The sequence below is a fragment of the Chrysochloris asiatica genome, unplaced genomic scaffold (assembly GCF_000296735.1).
Source record: "Chrysochloris asiatica unplaced genomic scaffold, ChrAsi1.0 scaffold00050, whole genome shotgun sequence".
NCBI classification, from domain to species: Eukaryota; Metazoa; Chordata; class Mammalia; order Afrosoricida; family Chrysochloridae; genus Chrysochloris; species Chrysochloris asiatica.
Window position 1 is genome coordinate 13,634,799 of NW_006408568.1, and position 19,320 is coordinate 13,654,118.

The following is a 19,320-nucleotide window of genomic DNA, read 5'->3' on the forward strand; positions in this document are numbered from 1 at the left end:
TGTGGCACTGTGGGCTAATGCGTCAGACTGCAAAGTCATTTGAACTGCAAGGTCGGTGGTTCAAGCTCACCAGCTGCTCCTTGGAAACCCTATAAGGGTCGCTATGGGTCGGCATCGACTCAATGGCACTTAACAACAACAACAATGACTAAAGATCATGAGCATTTCTTCATATGTTTATTGGCTGCCTGAATGTCTTCTTTGGTGAAGTGTCTGGTCATATTCTCTGCCTATTTTAAAATTGGATTATTTGTCTTTTTCTTGTTGAGGTATTGAAAATTTCTATACATTTTAGAGATTACTCCTTTGTCTGAAGTGTCATTGCCTAATATCCACCCCCATTATGTGGTTTCTCTTTTCACTCTTGTGGTGAAATCTTTTGATACACATAGGAGGTCCCAGTCATCTATTTTGTCTTCTGCTGTTTGTGTGTTTTCAGTTATGTTTTATGATATGTATTATGTATCACAGCCCCTAAGTTTGTCCCTAATTTTTCATTGGTGATCTGTTTAGTTCTAGGTTTTACACTTAGGCATCTAAAAAAAAAAAACATTGTTTTTGTAATATGGGTCTTATTTCATTTGTCTGAAAATGGATTTCCAGTTTTGCCAGCACCATCTATTGAAGAGATGATCTCCTCCCCATTTAATGTGTTTGGGCCTTTTGTTGAAGATCAATTGATCATAGGTGGATGGATTTGCTTCTAGATTCCCAATGTTGTCCAGTTGATTCATGTGTCTTTCATTGTGCCGATTCCAGGCTATTTTGACCACTGTGACTGTGTAGCGGGCTTTAACATCAGGAAGTAAGTGGCCTCCTGCTTTATTTTTGCTTTCAGTAATGTTTTGCTTATCTGAGGTCTCGTTCCTTTCCATATTTAATTAGTAATTACTCTTTCCAACTTTTATTTTAAAAAACAAACTTTATTTCAGATAAAATGAACATTTCCATAATTTAGGATAAACCAAAAAAGATATTCCTTATCCTGATTCCATTAGTACCAGTGATATGTCTTCTGTAAATATTAGAGTTAAATATTAAATATTGGTCTACAATGCTTGTGGGAAGCTTTTAGAGCCTTTTCTTAGTAGACATTCTGATTTTTCTGAATTCATCCCTTTCTCTTGGGTTTTGCACTCTTCATCAAAGGCTGGATTATTGCAATAAGCAGTCAGACAGTCTTTCATTGCAGAATTTCCTTCCTGGCATTTTACTACCATGGGGTTTCCAGAATTCTTGCAACATTTGGTAAAATCTTATGCTGTTGTTGTTGTTGTTGAATGCCTTCAAGAAGATTCAGCTCATAGCAGCCTTGTATAGGGTTTCCTATAAGCAGCTGGTGGGTTTGAACCACCAACCTTCTGGTTTGTAGTCCAGTGCTGATCCTACAGCACCACACCAGGAGTCCTTCCACCTAATAGTTCTGAACTTGTTCAGAACATCTCTTTCTGTCTTCTCTTGCATTATTTTAGGGATCAAAACATCCTTTTGACATGTCTGAGATGGTGCTCTGTAAGGTTGAGTGCCATTTTGGCAGGTAGACAGGAGGTAGCCTGGAGGAGGATTGGGGTTTGGGGGGGGGCAGGCAGGGGAGAAGCCTTGGCCTGGCACCATGTGCAGTCTCCTGGAGCTTCCTGTGTGAGGAGGAAAATTTTCCAAGTCTTTAAAGAATGATGTTGGAATCTGGATTTGGACTGCATTATATCTATAGTTCGCTGTGGGTAGTACTGGCATTTTCAAAATGTTAAGTCTTATTGTCCATAAGCATAGTATATCTTTCCATTTATGTAGGCTACATGTAGTAGTGTTTTATAGTTTTCTTTAAGTCTTTTGTGTCTCTGGTTAGATTTATTCATGAGCATTTCATCTTTTGGGTGGCTATTGAACCTCAATGGAAATAAAACAAAAAACCCTCACAGTTGGATCAATAAATAACATCGTGATAAACGAAGAAAAGATTGAAGTTGTTAAAGACTTCATTTTTGCTTGGATCCACAACTAACACTCATAGAAGCATCAGTCACGAAATCAAATGATGTGTTACATTATGCAGATCAGCTACAAAAGACCTCGTCAAAGTGTTAAAGAGCAAAGATAACAGTTCAGCAAAAATTTCTTAACTACTGCATTACTAGGGCTTCTTGATGATTGCACAGGGGTCCAGAAAGGTCAGCAACTACCCCCACCCTTGACTTCTAGAGGAAACTACAGCACATAGTAAGTTTAAGATGAAGAAGGCAGTTGAGGCAGTTGGTGGATAGCATTTGTCCTCTGTGTACCCATTTCTCTCATTTTTTAAGAGATTTACCTCTGAGAAAATTGAGACTAACACTTTGCTATTCAGATATATGGGGAGAACTGAGCTTCAGTGACTTAAGAATAAATGTGAAAAGAGATTCTAAAATTAATACATAGATATTTCCAAACAAACCTAGCAATGGCTACAAGCACAGGATCATAAAAGATAGCAATGTATAAGGAATACTCATTCCTTAGCAATGCCCTGACAAACTAGGTCAATAATACTAATAATGTATTATGTAACCAAAAGAACTTGTACGTGGGCATCAGATCAAGGCAATTTTGAAGAGTATCAATTTTTTCCATCTCGTCTAAGCACATAATAAGTAAAACATTTGTTCATTCTTCCGATAGCCCAGGGTACTTTCAATTTTCTTTGCCAACACTACAATTCACATGCCTCAGCTCTTCTCTGATCTTCCTGTCCAGCTTTTGCATGCGTATAAGGTGACTGAAAATACCATGGCTTAAGTCAGGCTTAGTCCTCAAATTGACATCTTTGCTCTCTAACAATTTGTTGTTGGGCCCGTTGAGTTGGATCGACCCAGAGTGACCCTATGTACAACAGAACAAAATACAGCCCAGTCCTGTACCATCCTCACAATTGCTGATATCGCTGCTGCCACTATGCCAAGTCACCTCGTTGGGGTCTCCCTCTTTTTTTTCTGACCCTCCACTTTAGTAACCATGATGTCCTTCTCCAGGGAAGGTTCCCTCCTGATAATATGTCAGAAGTATGAGAGAATGAAGTCTGGTCATTCTTGGCTTCTAAGGAGCATTCTGGATGTACTTCCTCCAACACAGATTAGTTTGTTCTTTTGGCAGTATATAGTAACTTTAATATTCTCCAACACCATAATACAAATGCATCAATTCTTTTGTGGACTTCCTTATTTATTATCCAATAAATCAGAGGCTATTGAAAATACCGTGGGTTGGGTCAGGTACACTTACTTTAGTCTTCAAACTGATATCTTTGTTCTTGAACATTTTAAAGGGGTCTTGTGCTGTAGATTTGTCTAATGCCATATGTTGTTTGATTTATTGACTGCTGCTTACATGAGTGTTGATGGTGGATCTAAGCAAAATGAAGTCTTTGACAACTTCAATCTTTTCTCTACTTATCATGATGTTATTATTGATCCAATGGTGAGCATTTTTTTTTCCTTTACATTGAAGTGCAACCCATGCCAAAGGCTGTGATCTTTGGTCTTCATCAATAAGTATTTTAAGTCCTTTTGTCTTTCAGCAAGCAAGGTTATATTATCTGAACAACACAGGTTATTAATGCATCTTCCTCCAATCCCGATGCCATGTTCTTCATTTAATCCAGCTTCTTGAATTATTTTCTCAGCATACAGATTGAATAAACATAGTGAAGGAATACAACCTTGGCACACACCTTTCTTGATTTTGAACGATCCAGTGTTCCCTTGTTCAGTTCAAAAAACTTGGTCTATGTACAGGTTCCTCATGAGCACAAGTAAGTGTTCCCGAATACTTATTCTCTGCAATGTTGTCCAAAGCTTGTCATGATACACACAGTTGAAAGCCTTTGTATAGTCAATAAAGCACAGATAATCATCTTTCTGGTATTCTCTACTATCTTCCAAGATCCATCTGACATCAACAATGTTATATTCCTTATTCCAGATCTTTTTCTGAATCTGGCTTGAATCTCTGGCAATTCCTTGCCAATGGACGCTGCAGTCATTTTTGAATTTCTACTTGCATGCAATACTAATGATATTGCCTGAAGAGTTCTGCATTCCTTTGGATCACCTCTCTTTGAAATGGGCACAAACATGGATCTCTTCCAATTAGCTGGACAGGTAGTAGTCTTCCAAATTTCTTTGCATAGATGAGTCATTGCCTCCCATGCTGCATCAGTTTGCTGAAATATTTCCACTTGTTTTCCATCAGTTCCAACTTGTTCTTTGCTAATGCCTTCAATGCACCTTGAACTTCTTCCTTTAGTACCATTAGCTCTTGATCTTATGCTACCTGTTGAAATGGTTGAATATTGACCATTTATTTTTGGTATAGAGACTCTGTGTATTCCTTCCATCTTCCTTTGATTCTTTCTGCATCATTCAGTATTTTGCCCAAAGAACCCTTCAGTATTTCATGTCTAGGCTTGGATTTTCCCGAGAAATGCTGAACATGTTCTTCCCTTTTAGTTTCCTAACTCCAGATATTTGCACAATTCAATATAATATGTGATTTTTCTTCTCAAGCTGCACTTTGAAATTTTCTGTTCAGCTCTTTCACCTCCTCATTTCTTCCATTTGCTTTAGCATCTCTATACTGGGGAGGTCGTTTTCTAGCAAATTTGCCTAATGCAATACATCGTTTGATTATATTCCATAAATTAAAGCAATATTTGCTGTTTAATGCGAAATCTGCATCCACTGCAATCTAAAACCATAGCAAACACTGTGTGTTGTTAAGTGCCATTGAGTCAGTCAGTTCAGACTGATAGTGACCCTGCATAGGGTTTCTGAGGAACAGTGGCTTTAGCCATCAACCTTATAGTTAGCAGTCTAGTGCTTATCCTATAGTGCTACAATAGGACCCCAAACGGAGTATAGGAACACCAAATTTATTTTGGATGAATCTATGAATAATATAACATATGCAATTCCTGTTAAAGGCAGAGTATATCTACTGCAGGATTTTTTTTTTTTTTTTTTTTAAATATGGAAGACTAGAGGCATGAATGCATTCTGAAAAATAAACTCTTGACTCCTAGTATGTTAAATGATGTGGCAGAGTAACTACTGTCATAGGTAACATTCTAACCTTTTACTTTATAATCAGCAGTCTTCAAGAAGAACCAAGTCAAGAATCAGAGAACAGATATTAGACAAACTGAATTAATTTTTTGCTAAAAAGAGCTGCCAAATGAGACAGTAGATATTTCAAACAATGAAACTATGAACCACACTTCCTAAATATTTGTTAAAATACAATAAAGTTCTCAAATTCATTTACTCATCCACTCATTTCATTTTACATACCTTGAAGACCTACTTTAGGCCTACCTTGGTGACATTGTAGGTTTGGTTCTAGACCACCACATTCGAGTGAATATTGAAAAAAAGTGAGTTACACTAATATTTTGGTTTCCTAATGCATATAAGGAGTCCTGGTGTGGCACTGTGGGTTAAAGCACCAGACTGCAAAGCCATTTGAACTGAAAGGTCATCAGTTCAAGCTCAGCAGCTACTCCTCGGAACTACACAGCGGCACTTAACAACAACAATGCTTATAAATGTTATTTATACTATTTTTGTTTGTTAAGTGCTGTAGAGTTAGTTCCGATTCATAGCAACCCTGTATAGGGTTTCCAAGGAGCAGCTGGTGGGTTTGAACTGCTGACCTTATGGTTTTCTGTCCAGTACTGATCCATAGCAACACACCAAAAGTCCTACACTATAGTCAGTTATTAAGTGTGCAATTGTTGTTACGTACTGTCGAGTTAGTTCTGATTCATCTATAGGGTTTCTGAGGTGTTATTTTTAATCTTTGTGGGAGCAGAAGCCTCATGTTTTTCTCCTACAGAGCAGCTGGTGGGCTCAACCCGCTGACTTTATGGTCACAGTCCAATGCTTATTCTATGGAGCCACTGTGCTCCCATTTAGCAAGTAAGATGTAAAGCTTTTTTTTTTTTTTTTTCCTTTTAATCTCTGAATTGCCGCAGTTCCTGGCACAGAGTTATCTTTGTCCATGATAGGTGCTTAATGTTTATTAAATTTCAGTTTCAGAATTTCTGAGAGAGTTTTTAAGAGTTTAATGAAATTTAAGTCATGAATTGGAAAAAACAAAAAACATGTTGGCCTGTAATAAAATAGTTCTTTGAAAATATACATAGAAAAAAAATGGACCCAAATTTCACATCTAGAACTCCATATATATATATGTACTTGCACATATGCAAATCAATATTTTTCTATTAATCATTGTTTTTAATGTAGCCAAATAATACAAGCAACCAAATATCTAAATGGATTTGGATAAATAAATGTCAATTCATTCAATGGGATGTTTTGTAGCTGTTGAGAAGGATGAGATTATTTTTATATGTTGATACAGAAGCATCTCCAAGATATAGCTATATATCATTAAATGAAAACAAACAAGGTATAGGACATTAAAATTAAAGACCTAAATGTCTATCAGAACCAGTTCCTTTCAAGGCAACTGCAACTCATGGAGACCTCACGTGTGCCAGAGTAGAACTTTGCTCGAAATGTTTTCAGTATCTGGTGTTTTGGAAGTAGATCAACAGCTCTATTTTCCTGGACTTGAGTCTCCAGTTTGTTAGCCATTTGTACTTCCGAGGAACTCCACCTGACTGTCTGGCTGTGAGTTCTTTTTCATTGGTTATCTGCACACTGAGTCTCTCTGGGAGATAATCAGTCCCTGGTGATTATAGAAATTGCCTTCCTTCTTGTAAGGGAATTTTGAGTCAGAGATGGTACTGACTTTGAACAGTCCATCCATTTGTAAAGCAAAACTTGAAAACTATGTCAAAAGATTAATGTACTATGTGACAAGGAAAAAAAATTCAGTTGGCTGTTTTACTTACTATTCTCCTCTTAAAGTATGAACATATTTTTTTCGATGTCATTGTGATTAAATCCCACCTTTCTTCCATGAAAAGAATCCCAAAAGTGCCTTTCTAAAATGTCTTGAATTTGCCTATGTCTTGATGATTTTTTAAACCAGTCTCCCCTAACCAGAAGTCCTGTTGTAGCACTGTCGGATAAGCACTGGACCACAAGGTCATTTGAACCACAAGATTGGCAGTTCAAACTCACCAGCCACTCCCTTAGAAACACTATACAGAGTTGCTATGAGTCGGAACCGACTTGATGGCACTAACGCAACAACAACAACCTTAACCAACTAACTGCTAAAATGACCAGTCACTTGGTATTTTTCCAGATGACACTTGATGGAGATAAAATGTGGCCACAAAAAAAAAAAAAAAAATAGCAGAAAAAACTTGTGAATAGATAACTGAGATTTTTTTCTCCATATCAAATAGTAGCCCAAGTAATTTTTGTTTTTTTATAAAGCTTATAAAAATAAAGTATTAGATTCTTTCCCTGTATACACAGTTAGCTTCCTACTTCTTTTTCCCTTGATCTTTCTCCTATTCTCTTTTCTCTGAGCTCTTCTCTTATGTCATCTTTTTCTTTCATTTTTGCAAACCCATTTCCATCTTCCCCCTTATGACAATGTTTCTTTCTCTCCTAGACTTAGTGTTGTGTGTGTCTACTGTAAAAATAAACTTTTCAACACTGAGAAACTTGAACAGCTTCACTGTAAAGTCCATGGTCCCAATAGCTGGGGAGAGATTGGCTCCATTTATGGCAGAAGAACAACATAATTATAACTATAATCGTGGCAGCACGCTCTCAAGCTTTTCCAGCAAGTTCTGGAGAAAAGTCTAGCACTGCTTAGGAGAACCAGAGAAGAGCTAAGCAATGAGGCATTTCTGTGGGTTATCAATTCTCTGGTTTCAACATCAGTAGCCTGATAGTTAGAAACTATCCATGTTAAGATAAATAATCATGCTAAGTAACAAATAATAAATAAAGTGACTCTGTAATTCATTAGCTAAACTGAGATGCTTTAAAAAAGCGAAAAGGAATGCTATTAATGGTCATGATGGGACAGCATTCATAAACCAGGACTGGTCTGTAAACTAGGACTGTGGCCAACCTGACCATAATAAACACTACCAGACAAATTAAAACAACTTACCAGTGACAACTGTGGACTCTACAGCAACAGCTGTGGAATTGGCTGAAGAAGCATCTGCAGAAAAGAGATTACAGCTCAATCATGGTCAAGGTCCCCAAAGCATTAACCTCCCATTAAACAGGAGATGTCTACTCAATTTGACTCCCACCTTAAAACACTGGGAGATACACAGCTGGCATAACCAAACTTGTTTTTAGCCAAGAACAAACAGGGTCATTTACACGCTGAACCGAATTTAGAATCAGATAAACTGTTACCAACAATGCAGATTACTGAGTGCTCCTCCATCCCTAGGTCATGCCTTCAGACTGTGGGAAGCTGTCTCCATCCCTGTTTTGAGGATGCAGGCATTGTTCAGATTCTTAGCATAGACTCTGCCCATACAGGTTAATAAGGTTAGCCTTAACACATCAGGGAGAGGAAGAGATTTTCCAGATGTTCCAGCTAGACCAAGGCATGGAAGAATACAGAGAATAGAGGTCAGAGCAAGAAGGCCACAGCAGACAGCAGAAAGCAAAAGGGTAGCTCAGTCAGTCATGACTTTGAATTGAATGACATAACCCTACACAGTTGTCTTGGTCTAGCTCTCCATCCAGTGGGGACTGGCCTCTCCTAAAGCATGCAAATTTAGTGCTAACCTGGTGTCATGTGGAAAGCAGAGAGAGCTTGTTCCAAAGTCTTTGTTGCTGTCTGAGATGGGGTTGGGGAAGACTCATTCCTGACTACCCCTGTGGTTTCTGTAGAAGGTGATTCTGATGGTATCAGCCTGGAGCCCGGTACAATAGCTGTCTCTGTGGTCAGTGTGGTATCTGACTTGGGGGTAGAAGCTTCTGGCTCTGTAGGGAATTTCAAAACACAGGGAACATAAATATTCTGAAGACAGTCTCTAGAAGAGCGTGTACTTAAAGGCCTGCTCTAGTGAATCTAGTCCTGGGCCAGCCCTCCCCCAGGCAAAATTCTTTGGGAAAATCCCTTAAATGCACAACATAGGAGGGAGCTTCAAAAAGTTTATGAAAAGTAGAATTAAAAAATAATTAAGTGATGTTTAAAAAGATAATGCAATTTTTCTCAGTAACTTTTTAAAGCCCTTTGTAAAAAAATACTCATTTTATTTTTTCATATCTTTGCACAAAAAATTGTGAGTGAGTGGAAGCCTATCTGGAACTTTAGAGGATGTATTTGAGGAAATTATTTTCATCTTGCTCCACTCCAAGGCAGGGAGCTCTGCCTCATGCTTAGGTATAGATCTTTCTTGTCAGATTGGCCACCGCTAACCTGTAAGTCTTGGTATAACTGTTTGCTATTTTCCCCCTCCCCCCATGAAAAATGGGTCTTCTAGTGTGATGAATCCAGTCCTTATAAAATGTACCACAAAGCAGAAAATTGAGCAAAGGATCGCTGGGATGGAGCACATTTTACCTTTCTGGTCACACTGTTTTGGGTCACATCCACACTGTGAGAAATCCTAGCCTTTACTCCTTTGTCACCATCTCCATGTGCTGTTTCCTACCAGCACTCCAGGGTATTTGCAGCCCAAGTATGATGGTCAGGTCACACTGTGCCAAAGATGACACTCACATCTGAGAGAGTTGGGCTGCAGTTCTGTCTCAGCGATAGACATTTCTGACTAAGTATGTTAGACATGAACACAGGCTGTAAGAGGCTGTTTGTTCAGTCTCAACAATTGGGTGAACCAGGTGGGACTCGGAGCAAAGAAATTTTGGAATGACCTCAAAGTTAAATCTAGCTCAACCTTTTTCTCTTTCTGTTGGCAGCCAACTAACTAGGAGAAACCTCTCTTTAGCTTCTCTGTCTTTCCTCAAGCAGTGGTTCTCAGTGTTGGTTACCTAACAATCACCTGAAGAGTTTTAAAAAAACACCCAGATTGCTTGCCACACCAATTAGAGTTCCAAGGTGAGCTCACTGTGCATCCAAGGTTGAGAACCACTGCTCCGGGGAAGGTGTGAATGAGCCATGCAGAGACAACCATCCCCAGTGGGAAGAGAGGGGACAATGGCTAGAATAAGAGACACACTAGATAATATGTTACTAAAAATCCAGAATTTAAATGCAAAGTAAGGTTATCATAGGATACACCGCAGATCACTCTAAGATACTTGGCATCCAAGATTTAGAATTAACATTGGGACCGTTTTTGTTGTTAAGTGCTATTGAGTTGATAGTGCTGAGGAAAACGGCATAGATGATAACCAAAGGCTCAGTTGAAATAGAGAACATTGGTATCTTCACACAATGCTTCTACACTAGAGTAATTATAGTCAATTTACTGATGCTTAGTATTATTGAGAAATAATTCTCCATGGTCTCTCATATTTCTAGATGTGTAGTGAATAGAGGCACTGACTTCCTTTCTCGGGACTGTCTTTTCAAGGATATCTATATAGCAAGTGCTTTGAAAGAGCATAGGGCTTATCTGTGACGCAAAGAGTAGATACTGGTTTACTGCTAATTAGAAAAGTTTCAGACTCTGTAAGCTTAGAAGTCCTCTTCAATAATGCAGCCCACTGAGTGTGCAGGCGTTTGGGGCCATCCACACTGCCCAGGTGGAACCTGGGGATGAGGGAAATGGATGCAAATATACAGGTGCTCATTCTGTTTGAATTGCTGTATAATAAAGTCCTTTGTCTCTGATCTGGGAGAATCATGTCTTCTGCCAGCATTCATGAAATTGTGGCAGGCTGACATGCAAGAGAGATATACTATATCAGACCCTTAATGGTTCTTGACAACTAAATCAAATTTGACATAGTAATAGATTTTAAAACAGAATAAATTAAGCACTTGTGAAACTTGGATATCAAGCAAACTTGATTTACAAGAGGTAAACCAGTGTAAATTCTTATACTTTAATAAAAGATTCGCTCTAATGTTTTGTTCTGTTTTGTTTACAGCAGAATGCTTGCAGTGGTCTACACATTTGAGAGATTTGTAGAAGTAGAGGGTAGAAGTCCTTAAGAAATGCCCAACATTCTTACCTTTTCTAGAAGGCGCGAGAGTCTCTGGCTGTGGGGTCACTCTTGCTGGTGCCATTGTGGAGGGTGACACAGGCATTTGTAGAGCCAGGGAGGGATCTCCTAGAGAGAGGATAACCACATGCATTTTATGATCCTGAGGTTGAAACATGGGATGGTTTCAGAACTGAGTTAGTAAATGAATTTAAAATATAGGTATCTGGCTTCCTAGGATAAATGAAAAGCACAAGAAATAAGCAAGAATCAACCCGTATTTGCCAATCTGCAATTCCCACACAAATGCAAAGACAAACTGCAAACTATTTTTCTAGCATTTAAAATAGACCAAAACAAAACAAACCTGCAGCTGTCATGTTGATTCCAACTCACAGTGACCCTAGAGGACAGAAAGGAACTGCTCTGGAGGGTTTCCAAAACTGTAAATCTTTACAGATGCAGAATGTCACAGTTTTTTCTCCCATAGAGCAGCTCTTGGGTTCAAACCACCAACCTTTTGGTTGGCAGCCAAGCTTTGTGCCACCAGGGCTCCTTTAAAAAGATAACGTAAGTTAGGTATCAAAATTTCTCTTATTTTTGGTTGGATTGACAACAACTCAGCTTTATAATACTGGGTTTTCCACGGAAGGATAAAGCATTACTCAATAGATGTTTAGCAGAACAAATATCATTCAAAGCACAAAAACTTGGGGAAAAAACAATGAAGTGGTAAAAAGGTTGGGAATCTTTGAGCCAAATGATACCTAAAAACGTTTCTACTTACTGGGTTTTAAAATTCTTTGATTCCACGTATCTCCTCTTCTTTTCTACTTTCCCCCTGTCTCCTTCAAAGCCTACAATTCTTTTCCATCCTCAGGACTTGGAGCCTTGAGGAGATACAATCATGTGTTGCTTAACATCCACAATATGCTCTGTGAAATAGGATGCTATGTGATCTGGATATTGTACGAACACCATATTATATACAGGCTCTCCCTGGATTACGAATGAGTTCCATTCCTACATCTATCTTTAAGTTGAATTTGTATGTAAAATGGAGGAGTAAGGCACTTACTTAGCATCAGTTAGTCCATGTTTAGGAGTCCTGGTGTGGCACTGTAGGATAAGCACTAGATCACAAGGTCTATTTGAACTGCAACGTAGTGGTTCAAACCCACCAGCTGCTCCTTGGAAACTCTATACAGGGTTACTATGAGATGGAACCAACTTGAGGGCACGTAACAACAACAGTCAAGTCTTTGTCTTACTATATATTGTGTAATATACTTTTTTATGCATAGAAACATTAAGGAAAAACTTCCAGATACATGAACATATCTTTAACATAATAATATAGTAATAATAAATGTTCTTTACAGAGTGTGCCGATTTGTTATTACGAACCATGAGTTTTTAATATAATAGTCTGTATCAGAGTTGGATGAAGTTGGACATTGACCAAATGGATTTTACGTGTTACATGACTGTTTCTGGACTTTCCCTACAGCAGAAAAAAACCACCTTATTTTTGCCTTGTATCATAAGCTCCAGTGAGTTCCACAACTGGACAGAGTAAACGCCACTCCCTGTTCTACTACAGTGTTACTGCTTGTGCTCTTCCTTGCCCAGGATAACACTCCAATTCGACCTTGGAATCTCTGCAACAAAAAAATCTCTGGCTTTTTCTTTGATGCTTGTATAACTGCAGCAGCAGGAGGACGAATGGACATAAGAGTAACCTAAGCACTACAAGTTCAGCTGGAAAATCTGGTGCTTAATGAGTCCCCCAGCAGAATGAAGTTGCTTTAGGACAATCTCTTTGTCCCCAATCCCCTCAGAGAGGAGTTGAGCATATTCATAAATGTTATATGAGAAAGTATCCAGTACTTTGTTGTTGTTGTTCAGTGCTGTTGAGTTGGTGCCGACCGATAGCGACCCTGTATAGGGTTCCCAAGGAGACATTGGTGAGCTGGAACCGCCAACCTTGCAGTTCAAACGGCTTTGCAGTCTGGCACATTAATCCACTTAGTACTCAATAAATGTTGGTTTAATCAAAATTCTATTGTAAGACCACAGGCTGATCTTTATTTTTCAAGAATAAGGAAGAGGGAGAGTAAGAAATGGGGCTTAGTATTCTAGAAATAGTTCTAAGTGGCTTCCACACCAACATTGTTTGACTTCTGGGAGGGTTATCCAGCTGGGAGTGGCTTTTAAAAAGTCGAGTCTCGTGACTTGACTTACCCATACTTTTTTAAAAAAAGTTTTTATTGTGAATTATGTGGGTTTAGAAGGAGCTCTGGTAACATAGTGGTTACAAGTCGGGCTTCCAACCTCAAGGTCAGCAGTTCGAAACTACCAGCGGTTCCGCGGAAGAAAGATGAGGCGTTCTGCTCCCATAAAGATTTACAGCCTCGGAAACCCTGTACAAGGTTGCTATGAGTCGGAACCAACTCCAAGGTACTTAACAACAACAACAATGTGGGTTTACATGGGAGAACATCAGTTTTACATTCATCCTATGGTATTTTGTTTCATTGCAATGATTACAATCCCCTACATGCATCATCAAATAACCAAAGGATACACCCCACAGGCCGCACCCCTGGCTGTCAGCACACAGCCCCTCTCCCTCCCTGAGTCCCATGTACCCAGCCACTCCATCTGTCCATGTCATCATCTTTGTCTCCATGCCTGGCATCACTGCCTCTCTGGGTAGGATCACACTCTCTGCTCTTTTAACTTGATGGTCCCAGGGACCTCCGCTCCTGGGCTGCAAAATCAATCACTCCCCTCCTTTTGTCAAAAAACATCTACCTCTACATTTCTGACCCTCACAGTCAGTTGTGATGGCAATTATTCACTATTATACCACAAGAGTCTTATCCCATTTCCTTTCGCCAGCCTGGTCACAACAGATTGGAAATCATTCAGTTGAGGTTCTACCTACTCCTGCCCCATCTGTAACTAGGCTCCCTCTTGAAATCTTATAAGCCAGTTACTTCTTGCCTTTATAGCCCCTCCCAGCCCCATTTTGGGTAGCCAATGTCTCCCTGTCAACTCTGTGTAGTGAGGGGGTGGGAGTGATCCTTGCTGTAAAGATCTGTTTCCTTTTTTGAGCTACTACATCCATACATATAAGTAAAGTTCATCAGATCGAATTGGGTTACTCTTTTTTTTTTTTTCCTTCCCTCTTCTTTCTTCTTCTAGTCAAGTTCTGATCATCCAGCCATTGAAGCCAGGTCAAGTGGGTACTATCTTCAAGTATGGGTGTTCTTGTGCATCTCCCCTCGCTTAACATCAGCTGGACGCTTCATTCTCCGCTCTAGTCCTCTATGGCCATGTCACTGCCTCTGGGCCCAGGAGTCCCCGGGTCTTGCTGTAACTGCTGGCCATCCAGGTCTCCACCCGCATTCACAGGAGTCTATTGAATGTGGTTGGACTTAGATCCCAACTTCATTGCTGTATTTTCACCCTCTTCCCCTTATCGGTGACCAACATGGTCACCAGCCAGACCACATGCCTGCTCCTGTATTCCCCTTGAGTCTTAGTCCCCATAGTTAATCTTGAGTGCTGGTTGGATACTCACCGTTCATAGGTAACTAAATGAAGGTAATCTCTGCTCCATGGTTCTACCCTAGTCTCCTGGGCTGGTTAACAATGGAGAAGAACAGCAATGGCTTTCCTGCAGTCTGTTTCTTTGGGAAGTAAGCATGCTCATGAGCACACACCCTTTTCTGTAGTCAAATTCTTGCTACCATAACCTTGAAACACAGCACTGGCAATACTAGTTACTATTGACCAGGTTTCTCTTAATCCTTCTGTAACCTACAAGGTTGACATCAGGTTCATCTTCCAGATGAGGAACCAGAAGTTCAAAATGTTAGCGCCCTTGTCCAAGGCCTCATAGATAGTACATGGCCAGCTGTAATTTGAACCCAGAATTGTATAACCCAAAATTTGGTTTAATTTTCAGCCCAAGAAGGTGTTGTTCAGAGTCCCACTGTTTATTTACCCTCAGACCTCAGTACAGAGCTCTCATTGGCCCTTGAAATCAGATTGACTCTTTCATGCATGGTTTCACGCATCAGTGCCTCTCTGGAATGGCCAGGTAGGGTGCAGAGTTGGCTACTTACTGATGCACTTGAGATTGGGAGTTGTCCATTGGGCAGTGTTGGTGTTCTTGTTAAGCACACATTCGGTCAGGCTGGAAGTGCCAGCTTTACGCTTAAAGCCAGAGTTGCATATATACCGCTCCCTGGAACTCAGACTGTAGCTCTTGACCCGGATGTCTGCATGTTCAACAGATGTGGGTGTAGAACATGTAATGCCCCCTGCAAAAGTGTAGATAAAAGGGGGAGATGAAAAAATGTCAAGCCTGTTAAGAGGCTTTCTCCAGGGAATACTTGGACTATAGTTACTAATCTTATATCCAGGATAAAACTTATGCTAGGGGCTCATTGGGACAAAATCCAGATTCCAAACATGTGGAAGATCTTTATAGCGAGTAACACCCACATTCTAGACACCTTAAAATGCCAGTCATCCAGCAAAACTAGACACCTGGAGCCACCAGTGATAACTCATTCCTGCACCCTCCCTTTCTCATCAACCTCCAAGTTCTTGGTATCTCTCAAAGACATTCTTCTCTTTCTCCTCTGCTCTATCCTAGTCCAAGTCTTGCAGCTCTCTTGTCTGATATTGATTTACCTGTATATGTAAGTGCCTGTCAGCCTTTCATCTGCTATCCCCAAGGCAGCCTACAGAATCTTTCAAAATGCAAATTTGATAACTTCACTCTCCTTGGCTTCCCGCTGTTGTTGTTAAGTGTCATTGAGTTGGTTCCCACTCATAGTGACCCTATATAGGATTTCTGAGGAGTGGCTGGTGAATTTGAACCCCTGATCTTGAGGTTAAAACTGACCTTGTGGTTCAGTGCATTATCCCTCAATGTCACACCAGGACACCTGGTTTCCCACTGCTCTTAGAATAAAAACCAGATCCCTTAAGACATCTTCAAGACTGCCAGATCTAGCCCTGTGTGATTCTCTAGCCCCTCCCTTCCCCTGGCTCCCCTGGCCTTTGGTTCCCCCTATGCCTCTCACTGCCCCCACACTCCAGGGGACTCTCACCTGCCATCCTTCCTAACTTACTTCAGCTTCAGTTCTCAGGAAAGCCTTCTGTCACCTCCACAGTAAAGCAGGTTCCATAGTTGTGCATTCTTTCCCATTAGTGTGTTGTTGTTGTTTTCCAGTTTGTATTTAAGATTTTGAAATCATACAATTAATAGATTACTCATCATGTGGAATATGAGCTATATAAGGGGCTTCAAAAAGTTGGTGGCAAAATGGAATTTTTCTGTGAACTTTTTGAAGCCCCCTTGTCTGAGGGTGGTCGTTGTGGGCCACTGAGTTGGTTCTGACTCAGAAAACCTGTATAGGTTTTCTGAGGCAGTAAATCTTTACAGGAGCAGAAAGCCTCATCTTTCTTCATCATATAAGGGTGAGGACAATGTTTGCTTTGCTCAATATTGTATCCCCTTAGAATAGTACCAAAAGCAAAAGCAAACCAGTTACCCTGGAGTCATTCTGGCTCATGGGGACCCCAGGTATATCAGGATACAATTGTGCTCCATAGGATTTTCAATGGCTATAATCTTTAGGAAGTTGATTGTCAGGTCTTTCTTCTGAGTGCCTCTGGGTGGATTCATACCATCAACCTTTTGGTTAGTAGCTGAGCACTTAACTGGATGTGCCACTCAGGGACTCTGAGTCTAGTACCAAACCCAACCCAACCCACTGCCGATAAGTCAATTCCGACTTATAGTGATCCTATAGGATCCTACGGTTTCCAAGGAAACTCTAAACCTTACAGGAGTAGACAGCCTCATCTTTCTCTCACAAACTGGCTGGTGGGTTCAAACCACCAACTATGTGGTTAGCAGCCCAACACTTAACTCACCTTGCCATCAGGGCTCTTGAGCCTAGTACCCACCCATAGTCATCAAATCAATTCTGACTCAGCAACTCTGTATAGGATTTCTAAGGCTGTAAATCTTTCTGAGAGAGAAAGCCGCATCTTTCTCCTGAGGAGCAGCTGGTGGATTTGAACTGCCAACCTTGGGGGTAGCGGTCCAGTGCGTATCCTACAGTACCACCAGGGCTCCTTGAGTCTAGCACAGTACTTAGCACATAGAAAGTGCTCAAGAAAGACCTGTTGAAAGAATGAATGGACGAAGTTTGTTTCTCTCGAGAACAACAGGCTAAGTTTGACCTTCTATTATAAACGAGCTCAATTTCTCTCTTTCCTACATGTGAAATAACTGTAGGATTTTTATACCATTTCCCTGTTAATTTATTAGTTTTCGGTTTTCTTGTGCATAGAAGAGATAAGTAAGAACTGGTTTTTTAGACCAAACTTGCCTTGGGCATTGGAGGGGGTTGAGAGTGGGCTGTGTTGGAAGGATATTCCAATGGAGGGAAATTCCTATGTAGCATGTCCCATTGCTCTATTGCTTGAAAGGACATGTTGAGAAATTTCCCCCCGCAGTTATGTAAGTGTATATGTATGCTGAGCGGTTCATTGGCTGAGATGCTGATAAAAGCATCAAACAAGATAATCAAGTCAGCTGTATAAGATAAATATCTCTGGGCTGCCTACAGCTGCCTGGATAGGCTTGTGTTTTTGGTTCCAGACAGGGAAACTTTAATTATATCTCTGCCAAGTCGCTTGTGTATTTTTTTATAATGAGGCAGATTAAAGAAGAGATTGACTGTAGTGATAAGAGTCAAAGACTGGATAAGAAGGCTCCCTGATGGCCAATTCTCTTTGTCAGGGGTCAGCAAACTAGGGCCCAGGAGCCAAATCTGCCCCCCTGCCTATTTTTGTAAAGAAAACTTTATTGGAATACAGCCACACTCATTCATTTATGTACTGTCTAAAGCTGCTTTCGGGAGTCTTGGGGTGGCACAAACAGTTAAGCACTTGACTTGTAGCTGAAAGGTTAGTGGCTGGAGCCTAGTCAGAAGTCCCTTGGAAGACAAGCCTGGCAAACTGCTTCAGAAAGCTCACAGGCTTAAAAACCCTATGGAGCAGTTCTCCTCTGCACCTAGAGGGTCACCATGCAGAATCGACTCCATGGCAACTAGCAACAACAGTGCAATTCCTTTCACACCACAATGCAATGGTGAATAGTTGTGATAGAGAGTATATGACTCTCAATGTCTAAAATACTTACTACGTTTAACTATTGTCTCTATCTAAAATATTGCTAACCCTGCTTTGTGCAACCTTGAGACAAGCCATTGGACTTGGTGGTAATGATGATGTGCTGTGGAGTCTCTGAAACCTGTCCCCCATGAAAGACTGTGATACTGGTGCCTTAGCTTCCAGCATCACAGCAACACACAAGCCACCAGAGTACAACAAACTCACAGATGAGTGGTGGAAAGATAAAAAATTTAGGCATAAATCTATCCAGAAATATAAAAGACTTATACAAAGAAATCTACACGACACAACTAAAAGAAACCCAAAGAGACCTACAAATGGAAGAGTACACCATGCTCATGATAGGGAGACAGCATTTATAAGATGTCAACATCACTAATCTGTCAGCTTGTGTGCCTCTGCCTTGCTTTGTAGAAGGACAATGCCACATCTTTCTCCTGTAGAGCAGCTGATGGGTTCCAACCTCCAACCTTTCAGTTAGCAGTGAGTGCTTAACCACTGCACCACTAAGGCCCTCTTTCCTCTATATTGCCCACACCACCAGTCTTTGTCATCAAGTTGATTCCAATTCATAGTGACCCTATATCGGGTTTCACGTAAATCTTCATGAGAGCAGACAACCTCATCTTTCTCCCTAGGAGTGACTAGTGGCTTTGAACTACTGACCTTATGGTTACCAGCACAACGCTTATCTCACTGAGCCACCAGTATTTTTTTTACTCTGTCCATCCATTCCACTGCCATTGAGTCGATTCTGACTCATATTGACACTGTATAGGATTTCTGAGACTAAATATTTACAGTCTGTGGCTGGTACATTTGAACTGCCAACCTTGTAGTGAGCAGCCCAATGCTAACCCCACAGTACCACCAGTACTCCTTTCTCTCTGTGTCAGAGCTTGTCAAATGTTAGCAAGCATCAGAATCATCTAGAGGTTCTGTTAAAACCCAGTTTGCTGGGCTCCACTTCTAGAGCTCCTAATTTAGCAGATCTATGATGTAACCTAAGAATTTGCATTTCGTACGAGTTCCCATGTGATTCTAATGC

At 40.4% G+C, this 19,320-nt stretch overlaps 1 protein-coding gene across 1 annotated transcript in view; it reads right to left on the minus strand.

Annotated features, from left to right (window-relative positions):
• Positions 1-16,181, minus strand: part of IL15RA (interleukin 15 receptor, alpha) — a 24,877-nt gene extending 8,696 nt beyond the window's left edge. The window contains exons 1-5 of the mRNA XM_006862792.1: positions 16,175-16,181; positions 15,179-15,376; positions 11,073-11,171; positions 8,715-8,912; positions 8,077-8,130 (exon numbers count right to left, since the gene is read on the minus strand). Of these exons, the coding sequence (XP_006862854.1) occupies positions 8,077-8,130; positions 8,715-8,912; positions 11,073-11,171; positions 15,179-15,376; positions 16,175-16,181 (556 nt within the window). The remainder of the gene's footprint in view (positions 1-8,076; positions 8,131-8,714; positions 8,913-11,072; positions 11,172-15,178; positions 15,377-16,174) is intronic.
• Positions 16,182-19,320: the final 3,139 nt, after the last annotated feature.